General features: G+C 28.7%; 2 protein-coding genes across 2 annotated transcripts; one reads left to right on the top strand and one right to left on the bottom strand.

Moving 5' to 3' along the window:
* The first annotated feature begins 1,938 nt into the window (after positions 1-1,938).
* LOC113853059 lies at positions 1,939-4,009 on the top strand. The gene is made up of 4 exons (XM_027483504.1): positions 1,939-2,806; positions 2,920-3,127; positions 3,228-3,357; positions 3,682-4,009. Exons 1-4 carry the CDS (start codon positions 1,974-1,976, stop codon positions 3,966-3,968), a joined length of 1,458 nt encoding a protein of 485 aa, XP_027339305.1. The 5' UTR covers positions 1,939-1,973; the 3' UTR covers positions 3,969-4,009.
* A 3,701-nt stretch (positions 4,010-7,710) lies between these two features.
* LOC113852969 (protein DMP2-like) lies at positions 7,711-8,402 on the bottom strand. The gene has a single exon (XM_027483395.1). It carries the CDS (start codon positions 8,355-8,357, stop codon positions 7,755-7,757), a length of 603 nt encoding a protein of 200 aa, XP_027339196.1. The 5' UTR covers positions 8,358-8,402; the 3' UTR covers positions 7,711-7,754.
* Positions 8,403-11,715: the final 3,313 nt, after the last annotated feature.

Raw genomic sequence — 11,715 nt, 5'->3', positions numbered from 1 at the left:
TATTTTTTAATGAAAAAGTTAGTATGATTTAAAATATATATGTAATAATCATTTATGATTTTTTAAAAGATTAATTATTTTTTAAGAAAATAATGAAAATGAGATTAATATGAGAGGTAGTTATTAATTTAAGAAAGTAAAAGGAAAAAGATCTACTTGTGTTCTGAATTATATACTATATTATTATTTTTTGCATCACAGTTTTAGGAGAAGGATCCGATTCTATTTTAAAGCAAGAAACGTCTCAAGACTTAAAAAATGTTAGACATTATTATTTGAATATATAAATTGTCAAAAGGTAATTATAGTCTTTTTCTGTGTAAGAATAACTTGTGGAAATTATTATTGGTTAGTATTGAATTTATTGCATTGGATTTTTTCCAAATATTCAGCAAGAACTTAAAAGATATAAATTAAAAAAATAAATATATTTAAAATTGAAAAAGGATATATAAAGAGTTAGAACAAAAAATAATTTAAATTTAAAATTAAAGAGAGAGAATAAAATATTTAAAAATAACATGTGTCATTAGGTGTGAGATTAATTTATTATTATATAAAAAAATATTTTAACATAATTTAAATTTCTAATATTACATTAATAGAGACTAGTTTAAGTAACGAATGGTTTAATATTGTTTAAATAAAGTCTCGACTTCGAATTTATTAAAATAAATAAATAAAAAATCTTGAGTTTGAGTCCATTAAACAGGAAGAGAAAAAAAAAAAACTCTAATATTACTGCTAGTAAAGCTGAAGCTCCTCCTATTATTCACCGGGAATTTAGTTAAATTGGTGACACCTTAGTTGTAATAAAACTTATTTTTTATACAATTTATAAAATGATGATTTTGGTGTGCTTTTCAGCTCTTCAGATTTTGTCTGTCTGTCTCTCACTTTCTCTACCTACGTTATTGACTTTTTGTTTAGTGAAAAGGACTCTAAAAAATCCCCGTTTTCCCAACAATGCTTGGTAGGGTTAGAATAACTAAATTCAAATGATAACAGCACTCTGCATATGCAAATTTATTCAGAGATCTCTAATGTTTATATAATAATAGCTCCCAGTCCCAGACCAAGCTATGAGAGGAATGCATGATTAATTTTTCATTTTGGACGTAAATAACAATAATTGGAACTACATTTTAGCTTTCTATAATATTAATACATCCGAGGAAGCTAGATTTCAACGCTCATATTATATATAAAAAATGTAAATCTGCATCAGCCTACGTTATGCACTGTTTTCCAGTCAAAAATGACTGCAAATCACGGGATGCGTAATCGAGACTTTCATTGGGCATTTGGCTGACCTTAATTAAAAACCATTAGTTAATTTATGTAATTTTTTATTATCTTATATTAATCAGCGTCCTTAAAATATTCATTAATAAATAATTCTTTTTATTAAAAATTACATTAAAGATACGTTAATAATATTTTAATTAATAAAAAAATTATATTTCAATTCTTTAATAATGTGCTTAAGACTTTAATTAACATATATTATTTTTATAATTACGTTGTCATTATTTTGTTTATCTATGTCACAAATATCTTATAAGTATTTAATTTATTAGACAATCCTGTTGAAATAGAATAAGATTATTACGTGACACAACTTTTCACGGAAGATAAAAATAAAAACTCTACGTACATTGTTATTTATTAGTTAATATAAAAAGGGGTTTAGTTATCTGCTCTTGTTGGTAGCAGTTGGCCTAGCTTGTTTTCTTGTGTTGGAAAAGAAGCTCAACAACATGGCACCATTGTCAACTCTTATGACTCTATCTATTTTCTTCCGTGGAGTAGTTATGACCTAACTTTGTCACTACTTTCTCCATATATTGACTCGTTTCACTTCTAAGATGTGCCACAAACTATGGTGTTAGAAGAAAGCATGATCATTTCATGAAATCAGAAGCATTGTGTCTTTATTTTTCTTCCCAGTAAGCAATTATTTTCTCTTCAAGATGCTTAGTGTCATTAGAAGGAAACTACGGCGCCTATATTCAAGGATATTGTGGTTATTGTGGAAGCGCCCCAGGTCCAAAGTTGTTGTCAAAAGGTTTAGGAAATTGAAATGCAAGAGTAACTCTAGAACACAACTGTGTCACAACAAATCTATAAGTCACTCTAATGGCCTCTTAGTTGAGTCTGAATCTGTAAGGCCTATTAGAATTGCCACATTCAATGTTGCAATGTTTTCCCTTGCACCTGCTGTTTCAGAATTTGATGAATGGGTTGTCTCCAATCATGAACAGGGATCTAACAAGAAGAATTCAACAAAAGGTGATTTTCCCAAGAGTATATTAAAGCAATCTCCATTGCATGCATCTATGCATAAGGCACAGAATCTTATGCCACGATCAAATTTGAAGGTTTCTATTAATCTTCCTGATAATGAGATTTCATTGGCAAATAGTAGATTGCTTGCTTCAATGGAAAACAAAGAGGGTACATCAGATACAATTTTTGGCAATGTTTCTGGAAGACACCAAGTTCCAGCAAGGTCTCCTGTATGCTTTCCTTTCATTATGAATTACTGTGATAGCACTGAGAAATTCACAAGCAGTAGAAGCATCCTTGAAGTTCTCAGGGAGATTGATGCTGATGTGTTGGCATTGCAAGATGTGAAGGCAGAAGAAGAGAAGAACATGAAGCCTCTTTCTGATTTGGCAGGTGCCTTAGGGATGAAATATGTGTTTGCTGAGAGTTGGGCTCCAGAATATGGAAATGCCATCTTATCCAAATGGCCAATTAAGAAGTGGAAAGTTCAAAAGATTGCTGATGATGATGATTTCAGGTGCTTTATTACTCTCATGATTCCATTGAAATAATTGCCACTTTTCAGTTTCAAATTAGTTTGTTAATTTTTTATGTGTGAAAAATGCAATGGCAATTGTTTGTGTGCTGTAGGAATGTTTTGAAGGCCACAATTGATGTGCCCTGGGCAGGTGAAATAAACTTCCACTCTACTCAACTCGACCACTTAGATGAGAATTGGAGAATGAAGCAAGTAAATGCAATAATCCATTCCAATGAGCCTCCTCACATATTGGCAGGAGGTCTCAATTCTCTATATGGAGCAGATTACTCATCAGAGAGATGGACAGATATTTTTAAGGTAAAATTCTAAGTTCTCACAACTAATTACATTAAATTTTGTTTCTTTTCCATTCCTACAAGGCAAACTACACATCTTAGAGAATTTTCATTTGTTGTAGTATTATGAGAAACTTGGAAAGCCTAGGCCGAGGTCAGAAGTGATGAACTTCATGAAATCAAAGGGTTATGTTGATGCAAAGGATTATGCAGGAGAATGTGAGCCCATTGTCATCATTGCCAAAGGCCAAAGTATTTTGCTTCTTCCTTTGTTTATCTACTAATTGAATTTGTTTTAATATGAAGTATAATTTCGTTCTTATAAAGTTATTAAAATTTAATTCAATGACGCAATTAAATTTTATTTATTTTTAGTCCTTATAAATATAAAAATTATGCACTTTTAGTCTTTAACCAGGGACTAAAAATACATTACTTTTATTAAATATATATAAGGATTAAAAATAAATAAAATTTAATGAGTACTCAGAAAGACCAAAAACATATATAACTCTATTTTATTATTATGATTGGTCAATGTTCAAACAACAAAGTTTAATTTGAATGGTCGAACAGATGTGCAGGGGACATGCAAGTATGGCACAAGAGTTGATTACATTTTGACTTCTTCAAGCTCACCTTACAAATTTGTTCCTGGGTCATACTCAGTGATTTCTTCCAAAGGCACTTCTGATCACCATATAGTGAAGGCAGACATTGTGAAAGTAAACCTATCTGCTCAGAAAAATGTCATTAGACAGTGCAGGAAAATAAAGCACAAGGTTGTCAAAATAACACCACCATGTTCTGTAACAGGTATATGGGAATCAACCCTACCACCTCCCAAAATACTTGTGCCATAGAAAATCTTGATTCATAGAAGTAATATAGTATATTTTGATAACAATGTGTTAGCTGTAAAGTTATGGACAATTCTCAGTGCCCTTGATTGAAACTAAGCCACAAATTGATGAGGTCTCCAAATTCCATATATGAATATTGTCCTTTCCTCTAATTTTCGTACCTTCATATAAATAGTTCAATTAAGGTTGTGATAATTTTGTATGCAACATCCGATTAACCTTAACATTATGATGTTGCATCATATTGCAAGTAATTTAAATATGGCATGAGTTTACAACTACTGTTTTATTTTTTTTGCCCGGGGTGGTGGAGTACAATAAGTGTTTATAATTTTAATACTTGTACGTATATATCAGGAAATTTGGTATTTAAGGTTATAAATTAATTTAATAATAAAGCGTGGCAAAAGAACCTAATCGAATTATATATCTAAGTGAACTAGGCGTCACAAACACAAGGGTTTTTTTGCCTGTATAGGGTTTAATCAAAAATATTTTATCTGTATGGGGTTCTTTGACAAAAAATTTTCTGTCTAGGGTGATTTGTGAGTGTCGTCGAAACTGCTGGCGACACATGATCAAGTATCGGCTGAAAGAATGCCGACACATGTGTCAGACCCGAATACTGAGAGCGGTTCAAAAGGAACTGCTCTCATAAATCAATTTTAGAGAGCGGTTCCGTAACAACCGCTCTCTAAAATTCACTTCTTAGAGCGGTTCAATTCAAACCGCTCTCTAAAATGGACTTTTGAGAGCGGTTCGAATTGAATCGCTCTCAAAAGTCATGTTTTTAATTTAATTATTTTCCTATTTTCTCAAATTAATAAATAGGAATATAGAAAAATAGAAAAATAAAAAAATAGTTAAATTAAAATATATAATTTTCTTGTTACTTATGTAAAAAATAATTAAATAAGAAATATAAAAGAATTAAATTGAATAAATATATGAGGAAAAATTATGTGTGATTATTATTATAAGGTTAATAAAATATAAAATTATGAATAACAAAATAAAATTGAAATAATAAGAATGAAAAACATTAATTAATAAATTTATATTATAAGAATCTGCAGTTGTTAAATTTGTAATAATATTTCAACAAATATTATGTCACATAAATAAGAAATAGTAAATAAATTAAAATTGTGAAAGATTAAAATATAGTTATGCATCAAATAATTATAAATTAGATTAATTTAAAAAAAATTAGAGTAAAATATAAGGAATTAAGTGAAATAAAGATGAATATATAAGCAATGTAAGTTAAATAAAATTGAAAATATTATTTTAAAATAAAAATGACTGAAAATAAAAATATTAGATCAATATTAATTTAGACATTTGAATATTTTAAAAATTTTGTAGTTATTTAAATGGTTTTAATCAATAATAATAAATTACAATTTTATGCATGTAAAAAAACAAAAAAAGGGAAAGAGAAAAATAGGAAAATAATTAAATTAAAAACATGACTTTTGAGAGCGGTTCGAATTGAACCGCTCTCAAAAGTCCATTTTAGAGAGCGGTTCCGTAACAACCGCTCTCTAAAATTGATTTCTGATGACTGTGTCGGCATTTTTTCAGCCGATACTTGATCATGTGTTGCCATCAGTTTTGACGACACTCACAAATCATCCTAAACAGAAAATTTTTGGTCAAAGAACCCCATACGCATAAAATGTTTTTGATTAAACCCTATTCAGGAAAAAAAAAACCCCAAACGCAACACTACCTGCATTCATGTTCCAGTGGGTACCCACTTTCATCCAAAACTTACACGCAAGCTCTAATGTCCCCTCAGCGTTTCTGGAAATATGAGCCCAAATTTAAGAAGAGCCTACATTGTCAATTCCCTTCACAAGACGCCATGCAATTTGGTCAACTAGATTATAATTACTTTTTTGCTATTTTTAATTTAGAATAGATTGATTTAATATAGTATATATGTTGAGATTCAAATTTTAAATTTACTTTAATCATACTACTTAAGAAAACTACAAATATAAAAAAAAATATTTAAGATACTTAATGCATGATAAATTACCTGATTCATGAAAAATATAATAAGAAAATTATGTTAAAAAATAAATATAATATTCAGGAGTGGATAAGATACCTTTATTACTAATACTATTTTGGCGTCCATCAAAATGAAACATTGAAGTATACTCTATTTTGAAGTGTACTCTTGAAATAAATAAAATAGGGATGACGTGCCGATATGGGCTTGGCAAAAGGTGCAATTCACATTAAAAGAAATTTAGTCAACCAATCCAATATTAATGTCTCTATATGTCATGTCAATGAGTCCTTCAAGTTGGGTTGAAGTCATGAGCTTGCAGCCCAGTCCATAAAGAATAATTAATTCTTTTATCTAAAATACACTTATTTTTAAAAAAAATATTTTTCTGTATGAGTTTATTTTATACACAAAATTTGAATTAGGATATTATTTTTTAAAAAATAAACATGTGTTACTTAAATTAATAACTTATTGATAAATTCTTTAATTATTTTATGTGGACTTTTCGTAAAAATTTTATTAAAAATGTATTTTTAACACTTGCGCCATGTGTAAAAACTGAACCTATTTTTAAAAGCTACCCATTTTTCAGGAAAGGCATTGAGATAAATAGCTATTACTTAAGAATTTATCTACGTTAGATGAGAATCAACAGTGAAGAATGCGTCCATGTATTGATCTCCTATTGTAATTCTGTTTCCAATCAGTTTAAATTTTACTAGTTTAAGGTATTTTTCCCACTCTACGTTTTTTAGCCATTTCTTGGCCAAGTAACTAAATACAAGACAAGGAAGCAGATAATGTCTTAGCATTTATATGATGATTATATATTGTGTAAGAAAAATAGTTTTTTTTTAAATAATAATAAAAATACAGGAAAGATTCATATAGGGTAATTATATAAAAAGCTTGTGTTAACCTTCACATGTTAAAAGTAATCGATATCTAGTCCCACATGGAAGAGCAAGAGAAGTAAAATTATTCTTATGCCTTTTATCAAAAAATAAAGTGTGCTCACAGTTCTTAGCGGCAAACATCAATTTCTGTAAAAGCTTCTGTAAGTGAATAACTCTGTCTCTAAGTTTTTCAAAGTTCTTTCACTGTCCAAAACCATACATACCAAATTTAAGGAACGCGTTACTGTTACAGTCCACTTGGATGAGGAAAGAATGCGAAAAAGGAAAGAAAAGAGGACAACCAGATAGAAGGTTATTCGTTCTGATTCACAAATATAGGAGGATAAACAAAAAGCTTTGTGAGACCAATATTATGAGAAAACAGGGAGAGAGAACATGATTTTTTTTGGTTTTATTTATTTTTATTTTAGATATAACAAATTTAAAACATCAAATATCAATTTTTTTTATTAAATTACGTCAATTATAGAGAAAAAACAATAATTTACTAAAATATAAGAATTAAAACTAAAACAATTACTAAAATATAAAAACTATATTTAAACCATGAAAATTTATTTAAGTTATAGTATTTTTAAATTAGTAGAATATTATTTTTCTTCTTCTTGTTTTTACCTATTTAAACAACACTTTATTTTATTTTATTTTAATCCTTTCTCATCTCCTATGTTTTTCCCCCCTCTATTTCATGTCCCTTGTCCAGACAAAGCCTTAAAAGTCACATAAAATTGATCTTATATATCATGCTTAACAAGATACAAACACTGAGAGAATTGGTACAAACAAATGTAGAACCAAAATAGAGCAAGTTGGTGTATGCAACAATATACATGAAACACGAGATTATGTTTGGGACTTTTGGGTAGGATCATTAGAATCAGCGCTAGTAGGGTACCCAATTCCATGGCGGTTATTAGGGAATATCACAAAAGCAGCACTTGCAACCGCCCCAATAACCGGTGGCAACACCTGCAACAGAATTTTCTCACCAGACTCAAATCCCGGGTAGTAACAATGCACAGTGTTGGTGTCAAGTAACCCCAACACAGCAAACACAACCAACGAAAGAGAAGCATGCACGAAGTCCCCAAACCGGAGCTTATACGCCGACAAGTCAGCGGACTCCGACGCCGGAGAGGGCCACAGTCCCTTGGCCGTGACAACGCCGTAATGCCTCTCGCCGTCGGTGCCGGTGTAACTGTCGGTGAAGGAAGCGAAGGCACAGTTAAAGGCACAAATGACGAGGAGAGCGCCGGTTAAGTATTTGTTCAAGGTTGTGCAGTGTCCACTGTTTGTGACGACAGGGATTAGGAACTGAAAGAGAAAAACAGTGCCTGTTGGAAGAAGCTTTATGAGGTTTCCAACACCGGATAATGTTTTCCCTGTCATGGTTGCAGGACCTTTCTGGGTGCTTGTTGTTGGTATCAAGCTGCTTTTTGCATTCATTTTGTTTCTTGCAGTTCAAGGTTTAGTGCACTCTCACGTTCTATGTGTTTGGGTTCTTTGGATTGGGGTAGTGTTGTGCTGTGTGGGTTTTATAGAAGCGGAAGAAGAGAATTAGTTGCTTCTACGCAATGTGGAATGGGCTCATACCAGAGTTTAAGTCGCTTTTACTTTGGGAAAGAGCCACCCAGCTTCAATTCTAATTCAAGCTTTCACGAGCTTTGCAATTTCTTCACAACCTTTTTAAAAGGATTAACACCAACGTTTAATTTTTTTATAAAAATTATGCTCATAATTTTATTATTAATATGAAGTGTGCTATCACTAGCCTTTTAGAGAGTAAGTATTGTTGATATTTCTCAAAATTTTAAAAGTCATTTTGTTATGCTAAGAGTAGAAACTATCAAATTGCTGGAATTTTGTTATTTTCTTTTATTTGGCGTGTTATATTATGCTATCTATATCTTGTCATTGAAAATTGAGTTGAGTTTAACAGAAAATGAACCAGATACTCATCGGCTAGGTATATACAGCAACCATTGTTATTTATTTAGTAATAATAAAATTCATAAATTCTGAAAATTTATAGTTCTCAGTCTTAGTTATGTCTTATTTGTAAAAAGGAAAAAATTTCTTTAATTATATAATTATATATTATCCATTCACTGGTGGGACGTATGATTCATGTAAAACGTGTAGGATAACACAACTCTACCATATATGCATTATAATTGTTGGGGAAAACGATGTCCGATACAATTTTTGGGTTTATTTAAAGAATTACATATACTATAATTCAATTTGGTTATTTAAATATCAACGTTTGACAATTATTAATTATATTTACTATTTTCAAGTAATAAAACAAAGTTTGGTTATATATATTATATTTGACTTATGACTTTAGTGTATATTTTCTTATGAATTATCCTCTTATTACCAAATACATATGTCCACCAGTGAACGGGCCAGAACGGCTGAGCGCGCATAATACAGATAAATTCTACTATAAATGTAATTTATGTAACAAAAAGTTTAATTTAGTGGTTATGAAATTAATTAACAATTTACTATATAACTTTTTTAATATATAATATATATTTAATAAATATCAATAAAAGTCTATCTTATCTAAATTTAATATATATAAATATATAAATAAATTATATTTAAAATGAAATAAACATGTTAGTGTAAAATATTAGTAGTTTCAGAAAATATTTTTATTTTTATTTTTTAATTACAAAATTATCATCTTATTTTTATTTTTAAATATTTGTACACTAAACATTATATATATATTGATCAATTAAACTCACAAACATTATATATATATATAACTAATTATAACTAAAATATAATAAAATAAAAGCAATATATAAACCAAACATCTTGCATGTTCATTATTATTGTTGACTATCTCTGTACCTCTTGCTTTTGTTTGGAAAAACAACGTTTTTACCTTTGTATTATTACCAGCATACTATTGATGTGATGTACGGTAAAATTCAATTTTAAATATAAATTTATTAATACATATTACTAAATTAAATAAAAAATATTATTATAAAAGATCTAAAAAGATATGAAATAAAAGTATATACAATGAGAAAGTAGTTTATTTTAAAGTAATTAATTTCAATAATTATTTACGTATAAATATAAATTATTAAAATATAATATAAGTTCCTTTTAACTAAAACATAATTAATAAAAAAATATAATTTTTTATTAGTTTGAAATGGATATTTTATATCTTGTTTTAACATAAACAATTTATAACACACTTTTAAATTCGTATTATAAATAAAATTTAAGCAACTTTCATTTTTATCATTAAATGTATAAGTTAAGCAATTAAGCGTGTTTAAAATTGTGTATTTAATTTCCTCTAAGTTATACATCAAATATATATAAAGACTTCTGATCATATTCAACCTACTTTATACATGAAAAATTGTTCTTACATATTCGGTTGACGATTGTAATGTGACTATTTAAACTGCCATTCACCATCGACCCAAATTTGTTTTTATTAAATATCAAAATCAGCTCTCTCAAACCCCTCATGTCCTTTTTTTTACTATGTAATAATGTCATGGAAAAGAAATGTGGCATTACTGATTAAAATTCTTACATTGTTTTCTTTATTAAAAGTTATACAAATTTCCCAATATATGAAGACAAAAGAGTGTTAGGTTATTAGAATAATGAAGTTCTTATATACTCTATATTTACTTGCCGATATTTTCTTTTTCAAATATTCATTTATTTGACATCTTAATTAAAAAAAAAAAACAATTTTAACTCCTAAATTACTCTAATTAATTCCATCTTCTTCTTGATTTCCTTTCAAAACGATCTTATAATGATAATCTTAAAACTTCACAGCCAATCAGCAAATTACAGTTTTAGTTTCCATAAGATTAAATTTATTTTACGTCCACGTAAGTAAGACTGGGCTTCAACTATCAGTCATATATGAAGCTTCACACATAAATATAAGTCAAACTATATGAAATATAATCAATGCACTGATTGAAAATGAAGACATAAAACTAACTTAGTTAATTCCTTGAATGAGGAGTTTTCGTTGTTTTGGGAAAAGTTGTGTTCAGCTGAAACTTGAACTTGAGCAAGAGCTTAGATCATTCACAAATTCCTTGATGCTACATGTAACTTGTAGACAAACCAGGAAGTCACATATGAATACAAGGAACGATACATCATTTGATTTATGTTATATCAGAAAAGTATCACCGTTTTCTTTCTTTTTCATGAATGAATGATTGGTGTCACAGTTTGCTTCCATTTGCTGTCTTTGCAACATTAATTGCAGTTCGAAAAGGAGCTGATTGCTAGACTCAGCCATTGCTCCTTAACTTTTCTTTTTATTTAAACTATTAAAAAATAATATTATATGTAATATAATCTATATTTTTCGATATATATGTTTGGAGATTGACGTCCTTCACCGTTTATATATATAATTTTGAAATGATATTAATTATTATTTTTTATTTCACCAAAAGATTATCATTTATTAACACTTCAATATTGAATTAGCTTCCATTAGTATGGATATTTTCTAACACAAATAGGATTGTTGATATAAATACTTTAAATTTGTACTAGCAATATGTTCGATTATAGTAACAAGTAATTTTGCTAGCAATTAACGTTAATATACACTACCAATACAAAAACATTGTTATAGTACATTATTTTTTAGTAGGCCTTTGAATGCTTTACTAACAAACTTATTTTTTTAGATAAAGTCTATACTAAGACGGGTCATTTTGATAATTTTTTATGTGTTAGTAAATATTTTTTTCGTAGTGTTTGTATAAAACTTATAGTG

The sequence above is a fragment of the Abrus precatorius genome, unplaced genomic scaffold (assembly GCF_003935025.1).
Source record: "Abrus precatorius isolate BTA unplaced genomic scaffold, Abrus_2018 Scaffold10, whole genome shotgun sequence".
Classification (NCBI taxonomy): Eukaryota; Viridiplantae; Streptophyta; class Magnoliopsida; order Fabales; family Fabaceae; genus Abrus; species Abrus precatorius.
The sequence above is the reverse complement of the archived record's forward strand: the minus strand, read 5'-3'. Positions and strand labels throughout refer to the sequence as shown.